General features: G+C 51.3%; 1 protein-coding gene across 2 annotated transcripts in view; it reads left to right on the top strand.

Annotated features, from left to right (window-relative positions):
* Positions 1-352: 352 nt before the first annotated feature.
* CPNE5 (copine 5) overlaps positions 353-23,312 on the top strand; it is a 98,352-nt gene continuing 75,392 nt past the window's right edge. For both annotated transcript variants that reach the window (XM_030929487.1, XM_030929488.1), the window contains exons 1-3: positions 353-514; positions 17,371-17,411; positions 18,300-18,346. In XM_030929487.1, the coding sequence (XP_030785347.1) occupies positions 420-514; positions 17,371-17,411; positions 18,300-18,346 (183 nt within the window). In that variant the 5' untranslated portion in view covers positions 353-419. The remainder of the gene's footprint in view (positions 515-17,370; positions 17,412-18,299; positions 18,347-23,312) is intronic.

The following is a 23,312-nucleotide window of genomic DNA, read 5'->3' as shown; positions in this document are numbered from 1 at the left end:
GCCCCTCTCCCTGTCTCCTGCATCCCCTCTACCCCTGCCCACAGACGCGCGTCCCTCTCCTGGTGCCCCTCTCCACGACTCCGCGCGTCCCTCCCGGTGCCCTCTCCCCGCGCCCCTCTGCCCGCGTCCCTCTCCGCCTTCCCCGCTGTGGCCCCGCTCCCTGGGCTCCTTGCCCTTCCCCGCTGGGCACCTAGCCTTCTCGCGGCGTCACCCGAGCCCCCACCTCGATCCGCGGCCCCCGCTCCCTCCGCCCTCTTCCCTCTCTCACTTCCCACGCCCCCTCTTCGCGCTCCTCTCTCCTCCCCTTGCCGCCCAGCCCTGGCTCTGGAGTTGGGGGAGAGCCCAGGGCTCCAGTCGCTCCGGAGGAGGCGTGAATCGCGCAGGGATTGACTAATTTGGGGTGGGGGGTGCGGTGGGCGATGGAGCAGCCTGAGGACATGGCGTCGCTGAGCGAGTTCGACTCCTTGGCGGGCAGCATCCCGGCCACCAAGGTGGAGATCACCGTGTCCTGCAGGTGAGCCTCCCGCTGGCCGGGTCCCCTTGCCCCCGGCTCTGGTCGCAGAGCCCCGAGGCCCCTGCCGCTTCGATCCTAAACCTTCGCGCGCCCCCTTGCCAGAGTGTCCTGGTCTCCAGGACTGCCCCCCTGCCGATCTGCCAAGAGCCCCTGTCCAGCTGCGGGTGGCGACCGCAGAATAGGAAGCCAGGCTGGGGTCATATCCCAGAAAGTTTGCGCTCCAGGCTGTTGCTTCGAGGAGCTACCAAGACACAGGAAGAGGGGGTCCAGGCACCCAAGTGGGGAGAGGCAGTTGGCAAAAGGCTGTACTATGGTCTCTGCTCAGGCTATCTCTGATCACCTCATCCCCAAATCACGAAGTGAGTAATATGCCCTCATCCCTCCCAGGCTTCTCCAGCCTCTCCCTTCTATGCCCTCCTCTCTTCTCTCTTTGCCCCTTTGCCCCATCATCCCGATCTCCCCTCACCGCTCTCCCCCACCCCACTGTCCTAGACTCTAGGATTTTAAAGCCTTCCTTCATCGCCATCAACAACGAAATCGACTCCTGGAAAAGGATCAGATTGACTCATTCATACTGAGGTGTGGATACATGATAACAACTTAAAGTGGTACCATTAAAAAAATAACTTGGGTCAAAAATGTTAAGCCAAAGGAGTAGAACACTGATTGTGAAATTGTAGAGTCCAACAGAGGAGGAGGGGGAATATTTTTGTGGGCTACCACGCCCAAATCTTCACTCATGTCACACAGGGTTTGGGGGTAACTTCTCTGTCTAAGAACTGGGTCTGCCCCAGGTTCTCCTAGCTGGGGGGAAGGCTGCCCCAGGCAGTAAGAGGGTATGGGTGGCAAAGGGGGATTTTTCCCTAGTTCAGTCTCTCTGTGGCTGGCCTAGGATCATGTGTTACAACGCAAGCATCACCCACTTTGAGGTTCCCCCACAGATGCCATGCCCCCTACTCCAAATAACTGGCAGCCTTTCTAGAGCCCTGGCTGTGCCCTTGTTCCAAATCACCCATCTCATCCTCTTCCAGGCTGCCCCTCGGTCAGACCCTTCATGAGAGGTAACCTTGTTGCCCCCCAGCCTGTATTACAAAGTTGTGGCATTGATGAGGTGTAGGTAGAGCCAGAGAGGCTAGGCAGGGGCATGAAAGAGGGAAGGACTCAGGGTGACTTTCTCTTGAAGACTTGGAGGTAAGTGGGAGTGAAGGCTGATCTGGTTGAACGTAGTTGTCCCCCTAAGCCAGGCCCTCTGGGGGCTCCTGTAATAGCTCCCAGGTCCCATACACCATGCCTTCAGGATCATCTCCCACCGCCATTTGCATCTTGTCATTACTCTGCTGGGAGATTCTTGATGGCCCATTAGCTCCAGTCTCACTTCCTCAGCCATGAAAAGCAGCACGGCCTCCCCTCCCTTATCCTGCACGCACATCCCTGTGCCTGGGGCTCCCTCCCAGCCTTCAATCATGCCTGTCGTCTTCAGTTGTCTTGGGATCCTTCCCACCTCCAAGCCTCTGAACAGCCCATTCCCCATTCAGATTTCACTCCTCCTTTATCTCTGCAAGTTCATGACCCCCTCCCCCCGAAAAACCTGGCTTCATGCTCCCCACTTCCAGGCATCCTCTCAACCATGAGGTACACAGCTCAAATCACTGTCTTCTGGGTCCCCGGGGCCCTAGGTACTCAGCCTGGGCCACAGGGTCACTCACATACTGAGGATGAAACCTCTAGAGACATCTCAGGTGTGCAGACGTCATCCCTCCCCCCTCAAAGCAACTGTGTAAGCATTTGAGGGCAGGGATTCCCACCCTGAGTCAGACCCATGCACCCTCTACTCCAGTGGAGAGGAAAGGAGATGGAGGGCAGATATTGTGGCTTTGGAGTCAGACACCTTGAAACAGAATCTCTGCTTCACCACTTGGGGCAAACTTTAAGCCTCAGTTTCCCCCACTTGTCAGGTACAAACAATAAGCAGCATGTACTCATGGAGAAGCCTTGTTCACCAAGGTAGCTGGTGTGCTTAGAGCAGTGCCTGGCACTGTGCCAAATACTGTTGGAGGACTTAACTTGCGGGCATAGAGGAGCATGAAGCACCTAGCAAGCTACTTTGCACTTGCTTGGCACACAGTAGGTGCTCAGTAGGTAGCTGCAATGATCACCAGAAGGTGGTAGCACCTGGCCCCTCCTGTCTGCTTTCTGGAAGTAAAGATGTCCAAAGGACTCAAACCTCTTGCATAAGAGGCCTTCCTGGGGGATGTGGTTCTGGGGCTGACTCTGGGTCAGTTCCCTTTTGGGGGACGTGATCCATGAGCTGAGGAAGACCCTGACCTGGGCCCTACTCATATTCTCCAGAAAACCAGAGGTAGGGGGAAGTGGGTTTTGGTGGGGAGGGATGAAGAGGGAGCAGTCACTTAGAACAGAGGGGAGGTGAGAAAACAGTCTGGGTGGCCTTGAAATTGTAGATGCATCTCTTTGCCTCAGCCTGGCCCAACTATTCAGGTTCCAGAACAGAGAGAGAGGAGGAGGAGGAAAAGGAGGAGGAGAGGAGCACAGGGAGGAGGAAGAGATACAGAGAGTGGCTTTCTCCAGCATATTCTTCACTCCACGGTCACCAGTTAAAGAGTCAAGTACCTCCTCCCTGCACCCTGTGGTTAGTGCTATCGGGCCCCCAGGAGAGGATGTTCTGGGATGCTCTGCCTTGAGCATCTAAGTGACACCTGCTGGTGGGCACAGAACAGTAGGGCAGTCAGAGGGGCTGGCAGGGTGAGAACTCCAGAGGGTTTCAGGATAGGCAGCTAGGGTAGAGGGGCCAATGTTTCAGGGAAGATTATGAGTTGCCACCTCTGGCTCCCAGGAACACTTGTTTCCACTTGCCTTCCTCCTCATGAAGGGGCCTACCACTTCCCGCAGCCCCAGGAGCCTTCTGCTCTGTGCCTAGGGGAGGATCTAGCACCTGCTGTGCCCATCCTAGGGCTCAGCTAGCTAAGCAAAGTTGCCTGGCACAGGGGCACATCTGAGTCAGAGCACAGGGCCACCATGGGGCCAAGTCTTCACTGAAGGCAAATGACACTGTGGGATGGATAGTTTCAGGCCCCTGATTCAGGTAGAGTACACGATACTCCCAAACAATTATTTTTACTGACTATAGTAAACTCAGGCCCCAAGATTAGAAAGCCTTTGATTATTTGGCACAATGGTTATGAATGTGAGCCCTGGATTCTGTCTCCTTGGTTTCAAATCCCAGCTGTCTTCCTATGACCTTGGGTAAGCTACTTAAGCTGTCTATGCCTCAGTTTCCTCATCTGTAAAGGAAGCATAATGATCCTTATCAGTTACGAGGCTTAAATGAATTAATCCAAGAATAGCGATTGATGTTGTTGCTTATTTGATACCTGGAAGTTAATAAAAATTTGCCTTTATAGCTGGCTCCCAGGGTCTGTGTGTGTCCTGGAAATCTGATCAATCTAGAGATTTTTTTTTTTTTTTTTTTTTTTTTTTTTTGAGACGAAGTTTTTGCTCTGTTGCCCAGGCTGGAGTGCTAGAGCGCAAAGGCGCTATCTCAGCTCACTGCAACCTCACCTTCTGGGTTCAAGCGATTCTCCTACCTCAGTCTCCTGAGTAACTGGAATTACAGGTGCCTGCCTCCACACAGGGCTAATTTTTGTACTTTTAGTACAGACAAGGTTTCACCATGTTGGCCAGGCTGGTCTCGAACTCTTGACCTCAGGTTATCCACCCGCCTCAGCCTCCCAAAGTGCTAGGATTACAGGCGTGAGCCACTGTGCCCTGCACATCTAGAAATTCCTAGGGGTTGTTTTGGGAGTGAGTAGGGCAGATGGTTTGCGGAACTAGATACCAGTAGACATTGTAAAAAATGTGACGTTAAAGACCCTCCTCCCTTGAGCCAAGAGCTCTTCCTTCCTCTGACGGCCTGTTCTAGACCCTTCCGGACTGTGCGAGCCATCCTGCAGAGTCAATCAAAACTTACCTGTCAGACGTTCCATTATCCAAAGGCCCCACTATTTTTCAGGTCTCCATGCAGGAATCTGGCCCAGCATGTTGGTTAGAAAGAATGATTTGCATTTTTTACATAACAAGAAACCTTTGCACTTGCTCAGGGTCCTGCTGGAGAAGAGATGCACAGTTCCACATCGTGGGTTCCCAAGACCCAAGGAAGATGGGGCGGGGCAAGCTGAAAGCAGCCGATTGCTTAGCCCTGCTGACTGCCCTCTCCCCACCAGCTGGTATGGGGCTGGTGGGCAGCTGTTGTTCTGCCCCAGAGATATTGTTTTCTGCTCTCTGTTCGGGTTGGCGTTTTGCTGCCCTGGAGCCCGAGAGGCAGCCCGGCTCAGGAGCTGTGCCCTGGGCCTCTTAGGAGGGGTGTGAATAGCTCTGAGCGCTTTCTTCTGACAGGCGGGGAGAGGGTGGTTTGGGGGAGGGAGGAGCCTGGGGGAGTGCGGCAGCTGTCAAAGCCAGTGCTAGGAAAAGAAGTCCACTTAGCCACTGAATACACCAAGGTACTCAGGTCAGTGGAGCTAGGGGAATAATAACAGCGGCATTTACTGAGTGCCTACTGCATGCTAGGCACTTTACATTGTATTAGGCTGAACCGTATGCAATTTCTACACTCAACTTTTAAATTTTATTTTATTTATTTATTTTTTTGAGATGGAGTCTTGTTCTGTCACCCAGGCTAGAGTACGGTGGCCCAATCTCTGCTCACTGCAACCTCTGCTTACCGGGTTCAAGCGATTCTCCTGCCTCAGCCTCTTGAGTAGCTGGGATTATAGGCATGCACCATCATGCCCAGCTGATTTTTGTATTTTTACTGGAGACAGAGTTTCACCACTTTGGTCAGGTTGATCTCAAACTGCTGACCTCAGGTAATCCGCCCGCCTCGGCCTTCCAAAGTGCTGGGATTACAGGCATGAGCCACCACACCCAGCCGATCTGTTTTTAACCTATTCAAATAAATAACACCACTTGTTTTTCTTTTGTTTTCTTTCCTTCCTTCCTTCATTTTTTTTTTTTTTTTTTTTTTTTTTTAGATAGAGTCTCTGTTGCCCAAGCTGGAATGCAGTGATAGTGGTAGAGTCATAGCTCAATGCAGTCTCCAACTCCTGGGCTCAAGTGATCCTCCTGCCTTAGACTCCTGAGTTGCCGGGACTACAGGCACACACACCACCACACCTAGCTAATTTTTAATTTAAAAATTTATTTTTATTTTTTAATTTTTTTGTAGAGGTGAGGTCATACTCAGTTGCCCAGGCTGATTGGCTGATCTCAAACTCCTGATCTGAAGCAGTCCTCCAGCCTGTGCCTCTTAAGTGCTGAGATTAGGTGTGAGCCACTGCACCTGGCCTCACATAATACTTTTACATAATTCAAACTAAGATTATTATATTAGTTCTCAATTGCTACATGACAAATTACCACAAACCTAGTGGCTTCGAACTACAGCCATTTCTCATTTCCTAGTTTGTGTAGGTCAGAAGTCCAGGCATGACATAAAGTGGCTTTTCTGCTCAGGGTCTCACTAGGCTGGAATCAAGGCATTGGCAGGGCTGTGGTCTTATCGAAGGCTCTGAGTCCTCTTCCAAGCTCACTAGTGGGTGTCAGAATTCAATTTCTTGCAGCAGAAAGATTAAAGTTCTGTTTTCTTTCTGGTTATTGGACCAGAGTGACTCTTGGCTCCTAGAGGCTGCCCCCAGGCCCTTGCCACATGGCCCCCTCACAGTATGGCAGCTCACTTCTTCAAGGCCAGCAGGAGAATCTCTCCCTAAACTGCTATGACAGAGTCTTATGTAAAGTAACTGTAATCCCAAGAGTGAATATCTGATCACCTTTGTTATACAGCATAACCCAATCGCCTGAGTGACTAACCTATCATACTCCCAGGTCCCGCCAACTCTCAAGGTGAGGAGATTATACAGACGTGTGTGTCAGGAGACTGGAATCTTGGAGGCCATCTTATATTTCCGGCAATCACAATTGCTATATCTTTTAAACTAGGATAGATAGATAGTAGTATTTTCTTTTTGTTGATTAGGAATTTGAGGCTCAGAGAGGTTAAGAGACCTGCCCAAGGTTACGCAGTGAGTACATTTTGGAGAGAGGGATCCAAATCCTATTCCCTCAGACTTCAAGGCCTTGAGGGCTTCTTGAGATTGGAGGTTGGGTTCTCCAGGAGGATGGTGGTGGAGGCCTGAGTACCAACTGTGGTAGGTGTGACCAAAAGGTAGGCACTCTCTCCCCAGGGATGGGAGAGGCCTTCCTTGCTAACAGATGCCTCTGGTTCTGAGCAGCAAACCAGAGAGAGTCACAGGATGGAAGTCAGCCTTCAGTGCCATCCAGACCACACAGTAGTAGCTTACCATCCCTCCTCTCCCAGCTCACAGTTCACCCTGTTCAGACTCAAGGTGATCACTGGAGATGTTCTACTCTTGGGAAGAAAGGGTAGGGAGGAGGCTGGGGAATTAGGCTGGAAAACTCTGGGGCAAAGAGGAGTCAGGCTTGGGTAGGAATGATTCAGATGTACGTAACAGAAAATCTGACTAATGGTGGCTTAAACCTGAAAGGCATTTATTTTTCTCAGATCACAGTGAGTCTGGAGGTAGGTTATATCAGGGCTACTTTGTCAGCTCACTTTATCATCAAGGACCCTGTTGTCTTTCTGTTTTGCTATCATCTTAGCAGTAGACCTCATTGTTACAAAATGGCTGCATCTGCTTCAGGCATCACAACTGCATCCAAAGATAGGAAGCTAGGCACGAGGCCAGAGTCCTTTCTCTGAAAAGTTCTTTTTACCGGGAAAGTACAATCCTTTCCAAAATCTCTCAGCAAACTTTCCTTTCTATTTCAGGGGCCAAAGCTGGGTCTCATGTGCACTCCTAGACTAGGGACAGGGGCCATCTTCCTGGATTTCAGGGAGTCGTCATCAGATCTAAACAATGTGCATTCTGTCAGCAGGAAGAGAGTGGGCAATGTTTGCTGGATAGGCAACCATGGCATCTATGGGGCCATTTGGAAAGCCAGGAGGCTTTCCAAGAGTCTAGAGTTTGCATCTCTGAGGCCTGCTCCTCAGGGTTTCCTATAGTCAACGGACGGTGGACAGTATTAGGTGACTGATTCTCCAAGCACCGCTTGGCTGGACTCATGACTGCCTCTCTTTCTGCCAGTTTGCCAGCCAAGAATAAAAAGGCTTAGTGTGATTTCAAAACATTGCAAGGTTCCCTAAGGTCTCTTCTGCTGGCCTCACACAGACCTCACAGTAGCAACAGGATAGCTTTATACCTTAGGGTATGCAAGAATCCTGACCAGGACACTGAAAGTCAGTGCCACTCCTGGCTTATCTTCTCTGGGATCCTGGCCAGATGGTTTAAGTTCTCCAACCTCAGTTTCTCCATTTGTAAACTGGTGAAAAATACTGGTCCTGTCCACATCCTCTGTCTTTATTGTTCTCAAGACTAAAGAGATTAAGTCTGTGACATTCTATATAAACTGCAATGTGCTAAATCAGCTTAATTGTGGTAATAGGTACCAATAACTGAACACTACTGACACATTCATTTATTTGATAATTGATATTGATCTTCATTTGCTATTGAGAAGCTTTTTTTTTTTTTTGAGATGGAGTCTTGCTCTGTCACCCCTCCCTGGCCAACATGGTGAAACCCCGTTTCTACTAAAAATACAAAAATTAGCCAGGCAAGGTGGTGGGTGCCTGTAATCCCAGCTACTCGAGAGGCTGAGGCAGGAGAATTGCTTGAACCTGAGAGGTGGAGGTTGCAGTGAGCTGAGATTGCACCACTGCACTCCAGCCTGGGTGACAGAGCAAGACTCTGTCTCAAAACAAAAAATAAAAAGAGTCCAGGTGTGGTGGCTCTAGCCTGTAATCCCAGCACTTTGGGAGGCCAAGGTGGGCAGATCACTTGAGGTCAGGAGTTCAAGACCATCCTGGCCAACATGGTGAAATCCCATCTCTACAAAAAATACAAAAATTAGCCGGATGTGGTGGCATGCACCTATAATCCCAGCTACTTGAGAGGCTGAGGCAGCAGAATTGCTTGAACCTGAGAGGTGGAGGCTGCAGTGAGCTGAGATTGCACCACTGCACTCCAGCCTGGGTGACAGAGCAAGACTCTGTCTCAAAACAAAAAATAAAAAGAGTCCGGGTGTGGTGGCTCTAGACTATAATCCCAGCACTTTGGGAGGCCAAGGTGGGCAGATCACTTGAGGTCAGGAGTTCAAGACCAACCTGGCCAACATGGTGAAATCTCATCTCTACAAAAAATACAAAAATTAGCCGGATGTGGTGGCATGCACCTATAATCCCAGCTACTCTGGAGGCTGAGGCAGGAGAATAGCTTGAACCCGGGAGGCAGAGGTTGCAGTGAGCTGAGATTGCACCACTGCACTCCAGCTTGGGTGACAGAGTGAGATTCCATCTCAAATAAATAAATAAATAAATAAATAAAGAGAATTTTGGTCATCATGAAGAGAAGGGAGTGGTGAAGGGTAGAGAGAGGCAGGCATGGAAGCACATTGCTAGGCAGAAGACTACTGAGGTCTCTAAGTGAGAGATGATACTGATGGTGGCATGGGGAGGAGTGAACAGATTTGGGGTACATTTTGAAGTAGAAACATTTAAGACTTGATGATGGGACAGGAGGGGGAATAAGGGAAAGAGAGGAACTGAGTGTGTTTCCTACGTTTCTGTTTGAAGCTGTTGACTTTACAGCAACTCCACAGGCAGGTATGTGACCCCATGCCCAGATGAGGAAACTGAGATGAAGTAGCTTGTCAGGGCCACATGTGGCCATATGGGGACTCCAGTTCAGATGCATCTGAGGCCAGAGCTCCTGCTCTCTTCCCTTGGCCATGTAGTGTGAGAGGGACAATTATTACAATAATTAATAACAATAAAAAAGCAAATTGCCCCAGGAAGGAGAGCTCTTTAAGCCATGTGAAAATTGCTTTTTAGACCTCGGTGAGGTTGCTTGGCAGCGAAACAGAGCACGCGGGTGAGAACGGGATCTGAAAGGGGAGATGGGTAAATGCCAGGGGCTACGTGCCAAGGCCTCTCTCCTAGCTCCCGCCCTGCTTTCCTCCGATTACTTCTGCCTTTTAGGTCTGGGAGCCGGGCAGGAGGAGATGGGAAACCCTCCAATTCTCCTCTTCAGTCATTTGTTTGGGAGCAGCTCTGAGAGGCTGAGGATGGGAAGCAGGACAGTGAGGATAAGAGGGAGCATTGCTGGCCCAGATGGGGCTTTGGGAGACCTTGGCTTTGGTAGTGCAAGCACTCCCCAAGGCACCTTTAAATGAGCTTGAGTTTCAGAGTTCAGAGTTCAAATTTCTGCATGCCTTTTGACAAGCCGGTGACACCAGGCACATCACTCAGCCTCAGTGGCCTTGCCTATAGAATGGGAGCAAAGTCTACTTTCTGGCGTTGATGTGGAATGTAAATAGAGTGTCACAGGCTAGGTACATAACAAAGGACTTGGCACAGATTATATACTTGATGGGTGTCATCTCTCTCCCACCCCGTTTGCCAGATGTTTATGGTGAATTGCTCTATGCAGAAATGGGGTGATGCTGGTCAGTACCTCAGGGGCCTCTGTGGGACCATTAGGATTCCTGTTGTTGTTGTTTTGTTTTTTTGTTTTTGCAATTCCTACACTCAACTTTCTCAACTTTTTTTTTTTTTTGAGACGGATCCTCACTCTGTCGCCCAGGCTGGAATGCAGTGGTGAGATCTCGGCTCACTGCAACCTCTGCTTCCTGGGTTCAAGCGATTCTCCTGCCTCAACCTCCCAAATAGCTGGGACTACAGGTGTCCACCGCCATGCCTGGATAATTTTTGTATTTTTAGGAGAGACTGGGTTTCACCATATTGGTCAGGCTGGTTTCGAACTCCTGACCTCAGGTGATCCACCTGCCTCAGCCTCCCAAAGTGCTGGGATTACAAGTGTGAGCCACCGTGCCCAGCCTTCTGTTTCTTTTATTTATGTATATATATATATTTTTTTGATACAGGGTCTCGCTCTGTCACCCAGGCTGGAGTGCAGTGGTGTGATCACAGCTCTCTGCAGCCTTGACCTCCTGGGCTCAAGAGATCCTCCCACCCCAGCCTTTTGAGTAGCTGGGACTGCAGATGCACACCACCACACCCAGCTAATTTTGTTTATTTTTTGTAGAGACAGGGTCTCCCTATATTGCCCACGCTGGTCTCAAACTCCTGGCCTCAAGCGATCCTCCTGCCTCAGCCTCCCAAAGTGTTGGGATTATAGGTGTGAGCCACCAGGCCCAGCCAGGATTCCTGTTTCTACCTGACCTTGGCTCTCCTGTCCCCACTCTCTCCTCAAGGAAGGCTGTACAACCAGTGGGCAGTGGTGGGCAAGGGTAGTAGGGCTTGGGTCCTGCTAAAGCCAAGCTTTAGGGAGCGGAGAGGGGAGAATATGGAGCATTCTTAGGTGCCATCTTCATTCTCCACAGGCCTTTATTGAGCACTTTTTTTTTTTTTTTTTTTTTTTTTTTTTTTTTTTTTTTTTTTTTTTTTTTTTTTTTTTTTTTTTTTTTTTGAGACGGAGTCTTGCTCTGCCGCCCAGGCTGGAGTGCAGTGGCCGGCTCTCAGCTCACTGCAAGCTCCGCCTCCCGGGTTCACGCCATTCTCCTGTCTCAGCCTCCCGAGTAGCTGGGACTACAGGCGCCCGCCTCGTCGCCCGGCTAGTTTTTTGTATTTTTTAGTAGAGACGGGGTTTCACCGTATTAGCCAGGATGGTCTCGATCTCCTGACCTCGTGATCCGCCCGTCTCGGCCTCCCAAAGTGCTGGGATTACAGGCTTGAGCCACCGCGCCCGGCCTATTGAGCACTTATTGTATGCCAGGCATTGCATTGCAACTTACTATGTGAGTTTAATCTCAGAAAACTCCTGGGAGGGTGGGACTGTTATCACCCCTTCTTTACACATGGGAATACTGATGCACAGAGAAGCTAAGTGACATGCCAGAGGCCATAGAGCAAGTAAGGGACAGAGTTGGGTGTTGCATCCAGAGAGGAAGCTTGAAGTCTATGCTCTTAATGCCCCTACTTTTCACCCAAGGTTGGAGGGATGCTTAGGGTGAGTTGTTGGGAGAAAGACAAACCATCTTTTCTTGACCTTTTTAGACTCATGAATGTCTTTGGGTATCTAATGAAAGCTCTCCAGAAGAATGTATCCATATGTATGGTAGCCATATATACCAATATGCCATACTTTGCATATTGGGGACCCATGACCTCCATTAGGGGTCCTGCTGCAGGAAAATGTTTCTTTCTATGCTGCAGCCAAAGCCTTTGCTCAGTGCATTGATGCAGCACTAATGAGCTTTGTTTAGAGACAACCAGGGATGGTCAGTTCACCCAGCATCTCAGTTCAAGAGCAAACATGTCTCCTCTCTGACTGAGGATTCCCTGATGCAGAGGCTATGTCTCCTGGTCAGACTGGGCTCCCTGAGGGCAGGGTTGTGTCTCCCTCTCAGACTGGTACACCCCAGCCTCTACGCATACCTTTCTTTCTTTCTTTCTTTTTTTTTTCGGTTTGTTGTTGTTTTGGAGATGAGATCTCACTGTGTTGCCCAGGCTAGTCTCGAAATCCTGAGTTCAAGTGATCCTCCCTCCTTGGCCTCCTGAGTAGCTAAGACTATATGTACCCAGCCTCTTTCTTAAGTCCCCCCAGATGGGAAGTGTTACCCTGTGGCCCCTCTTTTAGCACCTGCCAGGGGCTCTCATTTTGCCCTTCCAGTGCTTTCTGTCCTTGCTGTGGCCTTGGAGACTTCTGACCTCACAGTCCAGTGAATGACCGTTTTCTCACTGCCAGTGAATTGGAAATGGTTCCTCAAGGGTAAGCGGGGAGGAGAGGGGCTCTTGGCTCTGCTTCCTTGGCCTTGATTTAAGGGACAAAAGGAGCCAGGCTCCAGGCTGCTGTGCAGACAGCGGAAGGGTTGTATGCTCTTTAAAAAAAAAAATACGTTTTTCCGGTTAAAAAAAATTTCTCTTTGTGCTCTCCAAAGACAGAAAGTGGAGAAAAAGTACTTGTGGTCTGGTCTTGTCTGTGCCCTGGTGTCTCGGGCCCTTCCTCAGGGCGGAAGACCCGGTTTCCTACCCCAGGCTTTTGGCTGTGTGCCTGTGGGCAGGTGACTCGCTGACCCTGGGCCTGGAAGTCCTCGGTGGATCAGGGTGAGGATCAGTGGGGGAAGGAGCTTTACCTCAAAGAACCTTCTGGTGCTGCACATGTGTGTGGTGTTGTCTGTGACTTTGCAGTGGGAGAAACTGAGGCCCTAAGAGACAGTGTCTCAACGTGGTATTTGGACAGCTGCCATCAGAGACATAATAGTGGGATATCTGGGGGGCACTTGTGTAAACATAGCTTCTGGAGCCCTGCTTCAGACCTACACAGCCAGACTCTGGGAACAGAGCCGAGGAACTGCCATTTTATACCCGAAGGCAGGGGTGAGCCCCAGAAGTGCGAGGCCCATTGTTCATGGGGAGAAGCCACCTGTCCAAAGCCAAGATAGGAGGTTTGGCAGGCCCTGAGGCTTCTGTCTGGACAGGCAGTTAGGGAGAGGGATGGATGGAGGCACGTGTGGACAAGGTGTGGGATTAGAGAGAGTGTAGGGTGCAGGGACCTAGGTGAGAGGCAGAAGGCCCTCGAGGCTGAGAGTGGGGAATGGAAGGGAGGCTGAAGAGGGGCTGAGTTGGGGAAGGGACTCAGAAGGGAGCCCTGGAAGTGTGTTGAGGCGGGCTTCTTCCTTGGACCTGCGAGGGTGGAGGTTGCTTGTGCTGTGCTTGTCACCAAGTGTGCCTGAGCATCCACCGGGAGAGTGACGGCTCCGCTCAGCACCAGGCTGAGGACGGCTGACCTCTCTGACAAGGCTGATGAGGCCCCAGGTGCTCCACATATCGAATCTCCACAGCAGCCCTGAACTATTTTTACTCCCCCCACCCCGCTTTACAGATAGGGAAACTGAGGCACAAGGTGAGCAAACCCAGCTTGTCTAACTGCAGAGCCCATGCACTTAACTACTACATGCCACAGCTGAGAGGAAGTGCAAGGCGCTGTCCCTGAGCTTGACCGTGCGCCACCCAGGTGGGGAGACAGAGGCTTCACTCACTCATCTGGCCATTCTTTTTGGTCGTCCTTCATCCATCCAGCTTGCCAGGCCACTACTCTGACTCAGGTGCTAGGCTGGCCTGTGGTAGGGTGGGGAACCCTGCCGTGGAGGCATGCACAGCCCGTGTGAGAGACAGATACACCCATGATTTTGCAACCGAGCGTGTACAGAGTATGTAATGGGGTCCTACAAGTCACAGGGCTGCACACTACAGGCCAGAGAGCGCTCAGGGGAGAGGAGAGGAAGTAGCTGTCCATCAGTGTCCAGGAAAGGCAAAACTGAGGAAGGATAGGAATAGTCTGGAAGGATGACAAGAATAATTTCAGGAGAGTGGAGGAAACAGGGTTTGCTTTATCCTTGGGTGCTGGTTGCCAGGGTGACCCATGTTGCAGGACTCGGTGAGGGTCTTGAGGTCACTGGGCAAGGAGCCAGGTGGTTAGACTCTGTTTCTTAGTCTAGCTGTGCGCCTCTAGCCCACCTGGGAAGTGGGCAGGACCAGGAAAAGCCCCATTTACTTGTCTGATAAGACCTCCCCCTCCCACCCCCCATAACACATGCGCGCAAGCACACACACACACGCACGCACGCACACACACACGCGCACGCATGCACACACACAGGCGCACGCACGCACACAAACACACACATGTATCTAGGCTGACATCCAGGGTCTCACTTTCTCCCTAGCCTGGATATGACCAGACCCGAGTTCTAGAGCCACACTTGGAGGAGACCTAGACCTTGGAGGAGTCCAGTGTTGCCCTTCGGAGTCTCACAGTCCTGATTTGTAAAGGAGTTGGGAAAGGTGACCTCAGAGGTCCTCTCCAGCTTGAACATTCGAGGATTTTATGTCATTGCTGAATTTCATTATAGAATTCAAAGATAAACCTAAAGCGCTTGCTTTAGTAGAGAAGTCCCCCTCCTCCTTACCACTTTCAGCTCCTCACTGTGCCTCAGGTTCCACTACTGCAGAGTCATCTTTGGTCTCAAGGCATTTGTCCTTTGTTTAAATCAGGATAGACACCCCTACCCCCAAATTTAGCACACTTCAGGATGAGAATGTAGGCCCAGGGATGTCAGCCCGCCTCAGTGTGAATGATTGTATGTAGAAGTGGTGTCTTCGGAGACACTGTAGAGTAGAGCTGTCTCCAGGGTGAGTGAAGTAGCAGCCCCTGCTGCCAACTTCTCAGAGCTGCCTTGTGTGTCATTCATCTGATGCTGTCTGTGCAGGGCTGGGAGGTTTATCAGATGGTTTCCAGAGTGACAGCTGACTGGGAGCAGGTCTGGTCTGGTGGAGGGGCTGGTTGGGGCCAGGAGAGAGGTGGTTGCCTGTGGGGTCAGGGAGGCCCAGCTGGGGGCGGCTGCCTTTGGGGAGTGGCCCCTGGATGTAGAGACTGGAGTCGGGGAGGGGTGAGAGTTCTCCAGGGACTGGTTTCCTGAAGCTGTTTGGGAATTCCTCTCTTGGGGGCATCTGTGGGAATCTGCTCAGGGACTGGAGCTGGGGGGATTCATGATTGCTATCTGGGGCTTCCCCAGGCACCAAAGGATGCCATGTGTAGGCCGCAGGTTACTGCTGCGTCTGTCTGTCTGTTGGTTGATCTTTGGCTCCCACCTTAGGGTGGGGGGCATGAGTGGTAGGGTTGATTATGGGGTCAAATTGCCAGACAGACTGTCACTGCTGAGGACTTTGGTGACAGTGACTCAGGGTAAGGCCTCCTGCTAGACCTTTCTGTCTCTACCACTGCTTGCTGTGGGCCACGGCCGCCCTTTGCCTCTCCCTGGTCTTTTGTGTCCCCATCATGGAGGAGAAAGAGGAATAGATCCTCCTCAGGGCCTCATCTAGCTCTGACATTTGTTTGTTTTGTTTTGTTGTTGTTGTTGCTGCTGCTGTTTTGAGAAAGGCTGGAGTGCAGTGGTGTGGTCTCAGCTCACTGCAACCTCCATCTCCCCGGTTCAAGTGATTCTCCTGCCTCAGGCTCCTGAGTAGTTGGGATTACAGGTGCATACCACCACGCCAGGCTAATTTTGTATTTTTAGTAGAGATGCGTTTCACCATGTTGGCCAGGCTGGTCTCGAACTCCTAACCTCAAGTGATCCACCTGCCTCAGCCTCCCAAAGGGCTGGGATTACAGGCGTGAGCCACTGTGCCTGGCCTAGCTCTGATATTTGAAGTTGGCTTTCACGAAGCAACACAGACCAGTGTTGACTGTTTCTTTTCTCTGGAAAGCAGTTCAAGTGGCAGGGGCACCTGTTGGGGGGTTTGGGAGTGGAGAAGGAAGGTGACGAGATCCCTTGGACCTCTGGAAGGGAGGCAAGACAAGGCTGAGATGGTTGGGAAAAGAACCAAGACTTGAGGGCAGTGTTGGCAGGAGCGGCCACACAGGCAGGAAGGGCTTGCCTGGCAGCTCGCCAGGGGAGCAGGGAAGGGGAGACCTGGTCAGCATGGGATGCATTCATGGGTAGGTCTCCTAGCGGCTCCTGGGGCTCAGTCCCTCTAGGACTTCGGAGAGACTGTAGGGCAGAGCTGTCTCTGGGGTGAGTGAAGAAGCCGAGCAGTTCGTCCTCCAGCACCTTCCTGTTGGTTGAGTGCTGCCCTTTGGGAGCATAAACTTTCCAGCTCTTTCAGACAGCCTGCCTGAGAAAGCCCTCAGGCGAGAAATAGACACAAGAGGAAACCATGGGTGTGTACAGGAACTGTGAGGGCTGAGGGGATCCAGGCAGGGCATCAACAGCCTTCAAGACTGATACTACCGTCTCGTTGCACTGATGAGGAAACAGGCTGAGAGAGGTCGAATGACTTCCCGGCCAGAGACTGCGTTTCCACTGGGATGTGTTGCTTCCTGACAGCAGCAGGTCACTGTGAAACGAGGGATACCAGATGTGCAGGATGTAGGCACTTCCCCTCCACTTCCACATCTGTAAGATGGGACAACGCCTGCCCAGGACCAACCTTGAAGGGCAGCATGAGAATCGGGGAGCTCATGTTTGTAAAACAGCGCACTGCCTGACCCGTCACCGGGACTCAGTAAGTGGGAGCCTTTATTGCATGGAGGCAGGACAATGGGAACTTAGCACCTGTTGAAAGACAGTTCTGTCCCCAAATGTTGTGTCCATCATCTTGCTGCTGTGCCGTCCAGTCTGATTATCAGAGCCATGGATTAGCCTTAGTCCCGGTCTTGACCACAGAAGGACGTTATCCAAATGAGTCTACTTCCCCTGGGAGGTGTAATTCATTAATCCATCAGCACAGATGAGACCATCGAATAAACTGGCTGTAAGTAGAGCCTTGAGAAAATGGGAGACTAGATGGATATGTTCTGTTGCTTTATTTTATTTTTTTGAGAAGCAGAGAAGTGATTAAAGGAGAGCTTCCAGAAAGGGCTAAGACACTGGGCAGTTTGGGAAATCGCCCCATGGTGAGAGGCTGTGTGACACAGGGCACCAGGGCCAGGGCACCTACCTGGAGCGCTTGTGGTGATGATGGAGGTGGGAGGTAGGGAGCTCTGCACACCTTAGGCCGGTGAGCTGAGGAGCCTCCAGGGCCTGCCCAGTGCCTGGCTTTTAATGAAGTCTAATAAACGATTGTGGAACTCTTTTGCTTGAGGCAGGCCAGAGGCAGCCTCCAGGTCTCAGTAACAGCCTGAATCCCTTGAGGTCACCTCCTCTCAGCTGGCCGTGCTAACCCCTCCTCTCTCCCCCTCTTTCAGGAACCTCTTGGACAAAGACATGTTTTCCAAGTCCGACCCACGTAAGTCCTGCTCTGACAGTAAGAACGGTAACAATAATAGTGACAACGCTATGACTAATTACAGCGGCAATGCTTGGGCCCTTACTAAGTGCTAACCATGTGCCAGGCGCCGTTCAAAGTATGTCAAGCCTGTTTAATGTTTCGCCCATAGTGTCTGAGAAAGATAACTGCGGAGATTTGACCGTTCCCAGCCCACACGCTTGTGAAGCCTCAACACAACAGAGCAGGCTGGGAGGAGCTGGAGGTCTGGGGCCACAGGATCCCAGAGAAACCAGTATGCCTAAAAGCTCCAATTGGCTGGCGGGTGATCTGGTGGGATGAGCACTGACTTTGGAGTTTCCAGGTTCTAGCCTTGAGCAGTGCCACCCAAGTGTGTGACCTGGATAGGTCTTTGGCCACCTCTGAGCCTGTTTTCCCATCTGTAAAGTGGGGCTGATGATAATCAGAGGCCTCATGAAACTGCTCTGGGCTGTAAAGGAGCAATGTGGGTTTCTGATGCTCTCCCCCACCACACCTCTGCCTGTCCTCCATCACGCCCACCTGTCTACCTGCCTCACGCTTCAGACCCTTGCTGTGGCCTAGAAGCCAATGGCCCCGAGCCTCCTCCTAAAGGTTGCCCCTTCCAGGCGCACCTAGTCTCCCTTCTCCAACGCAACCCCTGTGAATTGGTGCATCTAGAACCCTGTCCAGGCTTGGGGGGCCAGATTCCTAGACTCACTCACCAAGATCTCAGTCACCCCAGGAGACACCCTCTACCCCTACCCAGATCCAATAGTGCTACCCAGGCTGGGTCTGCTGAGCGCCTGCCCATCCAGGATCCTTTTCATCTGGGACCCCTCCTTCCTCTTGGCCTGAGGTATTAATCCATTGTTTCTCCTCTCCCCACAGTGTGCGTCATGTATACCCAAGGGATGGAGAACAAGCAGTGGCGGGAGGTAGGTGCAGTCCCTTCCCACACCAGAAACACCAGCTTGTTCCTGTCTGTCTGCCTGTCTGACTCTAATTCGGGAGCAATTTCCCTGACATGTTTCTAACTGCAGCATCTAAGCCCTGCTGAAGGCTAGCAAGGTATGCAAACCATGGAGTCCCATCCCTGTTGTTGCATGAAGAGACTGAAGACGGAGGGGATGGTTCCTGCCCTCAGGAAGCCCCAGTCTGAGGGGAGACATAGCCATGTCCTCAGGGAGTCCCAGTCTCAGGGAGACGCAGAAGGAGTCCGTGCCCATTAAGAGCTAGTGTGCTGGCTGGAGGCATGAGTGCAGCTTCTAGCACCAGGCCTCAACCACAGCAACCTTCCTTCCCACGGTTTCTGACTAAGGTGAGCGTGGCTTCAGTGAAGTGACTTCCCTGCTCAGAAAATTTTGTTGACTCCCTTCTGCATTGAATCAAGTCCCAGCTCCAAAACCCACCCTGGCTTCCAAAACACACCCCAACCCAGGACGATGCCCTTTGCCAGCCTCATCTCATTTCCAATTCCCTCCCCACCCCCACTCCATGTGCCTTTTGTCCCTTGTAACAGGGAGTAGGGGGAGAGGGCTGACTTTAAAGGGCCCACTCCCAAGAATGGCAGGGACATTTATGAGGTGAATGGGGTCTCCTAGATACCCTCACTCTATTCCCCACCCCGCGGCCAGAGGAATCCTATTAAAACCCAGGTCAAATTCTGTCTCTTTTCTGCTCAGAGTCTTCCCGTGGCTCCCATCACGCAAAACCACTGTGCCTTCATGGCCCCCCAGTCCCCACACGTTGTGACTTCCTTTCCCTGCTGACCTAATCTCCTGACGCTGAGCCCCTCTCCACTCCACTCCAGTCACACGGCCCCTCCCGCCTCAGGGCCTTTTCACCTGCTCTTCCTTTTTCCTGGAGTGCTCTTTTCCCACATGGCTTAGTGGCCCTTCCATGCTTCCCTAAGGTTTTAACTCAGATGTCACCCTGTGGAGGCCTCCTCTGGCCACCCTGTCTGACGTTCCAACCTTCCAACACTTCTTATTCCTCTTAACTGGTTTTCATTTGAGACAGGGTCTTCCTCTGTCGCCTAGGCTGGAGTGTAGTGGTGTGATCACGACTCACTGCAGCTTCAAACTCTTGGGCTCAAATGATCCTCCGGCCTCAGCTTCGGGTATTTAGGACTGCAGGCACATGCCACCATGCCTGGCTAATTAAAAAAACATTTTTTTTTTCTTTTGTAGATATGAGGTCTCAGCATGTGTCCAGGCTGGTCTGGAACTCCTGGACTCAAGCAATCCTCCTGCCTTTGCCTCCCAAACTGCTGGGATTACAGACATATGCCACTCTGCCAGGCTACTTATTTATCTTGTTTGTCATGTTGTCATGTGTCAGCTCCATGAGGGCAGAGATTTTCATCTGCTTTATTCACAACTACATTCGGAGCACCTAGAACAGTCCAGCAGACAGTAGGTGCTTAATACATGGTTGTTTAAAAAATGAATGGATTAGGAATTAGCCAGGCGTGGTGGCGCGTGCCTACAGTCCCAGCTATTTGGGAAGCTGAGGCAGGAGAATTGCTTGAACCCAGGAGGCGGAGGTTGCAGTGAGCCAAGATCGAACCACTGCACTCCAGCCTGGGCGACAGAGCGAGATTCCATCTCAAAAAAAAAAAAAAAAAAAAAAAAAAGAATGGATTAGGAAAGGGAGCTGGGCCTACAGAGGCTGACAAGGCCATGGTGGCTGTTGCCACATTGCTACCTCTGCCTCCTCCCTCCCTCACTGAGTTCTCGCGGGAGAATGTTTTCAGGTGGAAAGAGGAAACAGAGGAAGGGGAACTAGGTGAGGATGCGGGGTCATGGGAGCCTCTAGCTCCTGTTTGAACAACAAAATCTCCCTCCTTTCTCTTGGAGAAGAGGATCTGGCTGAGCAAGGACAAGGTTGAAGTCCAGGAGGTGAGGGGCCGAGGGAGGAATGTTGTTTTCTTCTACGGTGGGAGGTGGGGTGCGCTTGCTGGGCGGCAGAGCTGACGCCAGGCTTGCAGGGGCCTTCATGGCTGCCTGAGCTGGCTGGAGATTGCACTTCCTCCAGGTGATCAGAAGAGGCACGAGAATGGGAGGAGAGGTGATTTACCCAAAGGTGTGGCCCTATTGGCCTTGGCAGCCCCACCCCATGCCCATCTCCACTGACTCCTGGGAGGGAGGCTGGTGGGCTCCTGTTAGAGACTCTGCCTGGGCTCTCCACTAAGAGATGGGTAGGAGGCAGCTGTGAAGAACAGAAGGATGCAGGCTTGTCCCCAGGGTCCAAGAAAAGGGGAAGGGAGGGGGACAGTGCACGAAATGACCGATGCTGAGAGCCTGAGGGTGAGGAGGCCTTCCCAGACTTAATAAAGGCTTAATAAAGTCTTAAATCAAGTCTGAGTGACACTTCAGTAACCCAGGCTTTGTTAATGAATTTCCCTTCTTCGTTGGTGGACTGGCTGGAACTGTCTCCCTCTGCCCCCGGTCCCCAGACTTGGTGGGACCAAGAGGCTGAAAGGGGTGAAGTTTATTCATGAAACGTGTGGGAAGTTCATCTGTAAAACAAATAAAAAAAAGAAAGAAAGAAAACATGTGGAGGCCGGGCTCAGTGGCTCACGCCTGTAGTCCTAGCACTGTGGGAGGCAGAGGTGGGTGGATCACTTGAGGTCAGGAATTCAGGACTAGCCTGGACAACATGGAGAAAACCCATCTCTACTAAAAATACAAAAATTAGCTGGATGTGGCCCATGCCTGTAGTTCCAGCTACTTGGGAGGCTGAGGCAGGAGAATTGCTTGAACCCGGGAGGCAGAGGTTGCAGTGAGCTGAGATCGCGCCACGGCACTCCAGCCTGGGTGACAGAGCAAGATTCTTCTCAAAGCAAAAACATTGCCATTGCACCTGTAATCCCAGCTACTCGGGAGACTGAGACACGAGAATCGCTTGAACCCGAGAGGCAGAGGTTGCAGTGAGACAAGATCGCGCCACTGCACTCCAGCCTGAGTGACAGAGTGGGATCCTGTCTCAGAAAAAGCTAAAAACAAAAACAAAAAAAATGTGGGAAATATTTCCACAGGGGCTGGGCTAAAGTTTACTATTCCACCCTGTCCAAGAGTCTATGCCAATTAAAGCATAAACCAGATTGCTAGGGAAACATTTAGCCTGCTTAAGTGAACTACTTACTTTTGAGGCCTTTTGGCTGCGCTTCATAGAAACCAGGAATGTGTTAATGTCTTCGTGATTCTTGAAGGAAAGTCTGGAAGGGCTCTTCAGAAGGGCACTCTTTGGTGAGCCATTAATTACATTCTGTAATTGAGAGCTGTCTCCATTTGGTTGAGGGTTTCTAATTATCCAAGTCACATCTTGTTACTACCCCCACCGCAGGGTGGAGTAGAGGCCAGACCGGTGGCCTTGGTGTGGAATACACCTGTGCTTGCTCCTGACTCCAGCCTTTTCTGGAGGTGGGACCTAGAGCAAGTTACTTAACCTCTCTGCACCTCAGTTTCCACATCTGGCATCAGAAGGTAACTCCTACCTTATAGGCCTGTAGTGAGGGTGAAACGAGATGACGGAAGTAAAGTGCCTTGGTGCATGGTCAGTGCTTAGTAAATATTCATTATACAGCATCATCCAAAGTGTTTGGGGCCTTGCTAGTTGCTCTTCTCATCTCAGTTAGTATTTGCAACAGGAAGCATTTATGAAGTGCCAGGCAATATACCAGGGGCTGGGGAAGATAGGGAGATGGGTCAAAAGAACAGAGCATCACCAAATGTATGAATTGGAACTAGATATGCAGCCTGGGAGGGGAGACGCATGTGGATGAACAATCCTAAAAGGAAACGGTGAGAAGGGAAGTATGGATGGAAGAAAATGGGAATTCAGGGAGGGAAAGTCGCAGCCGGAAGGCCACATTCAACTAAGGCATTTTGACAGGTCATTTGGATTTTTTTTTAATGGAATTTGAGCCCAAACACAAGCCATTTGCCTGGGGTGCATGATGTGGAGCAGAGGAGGTATGGGTTGGAAGGAACTTTCAAGATCATCTGGCTCAACCTCCTCATTCTACAGATGGGGCTGGACTGGCCTCAGTCTGCGGAGAAGCTGAGTTGAGCTCGGTTTCAGGTTTCAGTGATGTGCGAAGACAAAACCCAGGGGCCCAGTAGCATCCTGCACTGTTGAGGGATGTAATAAAGGGGTGGATAGGGTTCAAGGAAATCAGTGAAAGATGGTGAGTCTCAAGGGTAGCAATAAGAGGGAGCCATTACCACTCCAGGCCTGGGGAGGAAGGGGAATCCTGGTTTCTGGAACCCCAAGGGACTTCCAAACGGGACCAGGAGCCCCAGTGGAGGGACGTAGTCAACTCAGGCAACCTCACTCTCTTCCTGCCTCCTATCTCCTGCTGGTGTCTCCCATTGGTGGAACCTCACTAGGAGACCTAGGGCCAACAGATCACTGGGGCAGTCAACTTGGGTCAGCCTTCCTGGGCACAGAGCAGTGTGGGGAAAGGCTGGGAGTGGAACCAGAGGGGCCAACGGAGGCCGTGCAGCACAGACAGAGGAGCATGGCTGGTGTTCAGGATGTGAGGCTTGCAAGATAGAGGAAGAGTCAATATAGGGAGTTCATGGATGTCAGGCTGAGGACAGCTGGAGTTGTAGAGTGAGAATATCAGAACAGAAGGGTCTGTAAAAATCAAGGAGGCTGACCTCATTTATGAGAGGTGAGCAGGACCCATGCCCAGACTCCAGGAGTGAAGATGGCAGAGCTCAGCCACATGGGCCACCCCGAGGGCACATGCTGTTTCACACAGCTTTATTTATTTATTTATTTATTTATTTATTTATTTATTTATTTTTGAGTGGAGTTTCACTCTTTTTGCCCAGGCTGGAGTGCAACAGCATGATCTCGGCTCACTGCAACCTCTGCCTCCCAGGTTCAAAT

Source organism: Rhinopithecus roxellana, chromosome 4 (assembly GCF_007565055.1).
Source record: "Rhinopithecus roxellana isolate Shanxi Qingling chromosome 4, ASM756505v1, whole genome shotgun sequence".
Classification (NCBI taxonomy): Eukaryota; Metazoa; Chordata; class Mammalia; order Primates; family Cercopithecidae; genus Rhinopithecus; species Rhinopithecus roxellana.
The sequence above is the reverse complement of the archived record's forward strand: the minus strand, read 5'-3'. Positions and strand labels throughout refer to the sequence as shown.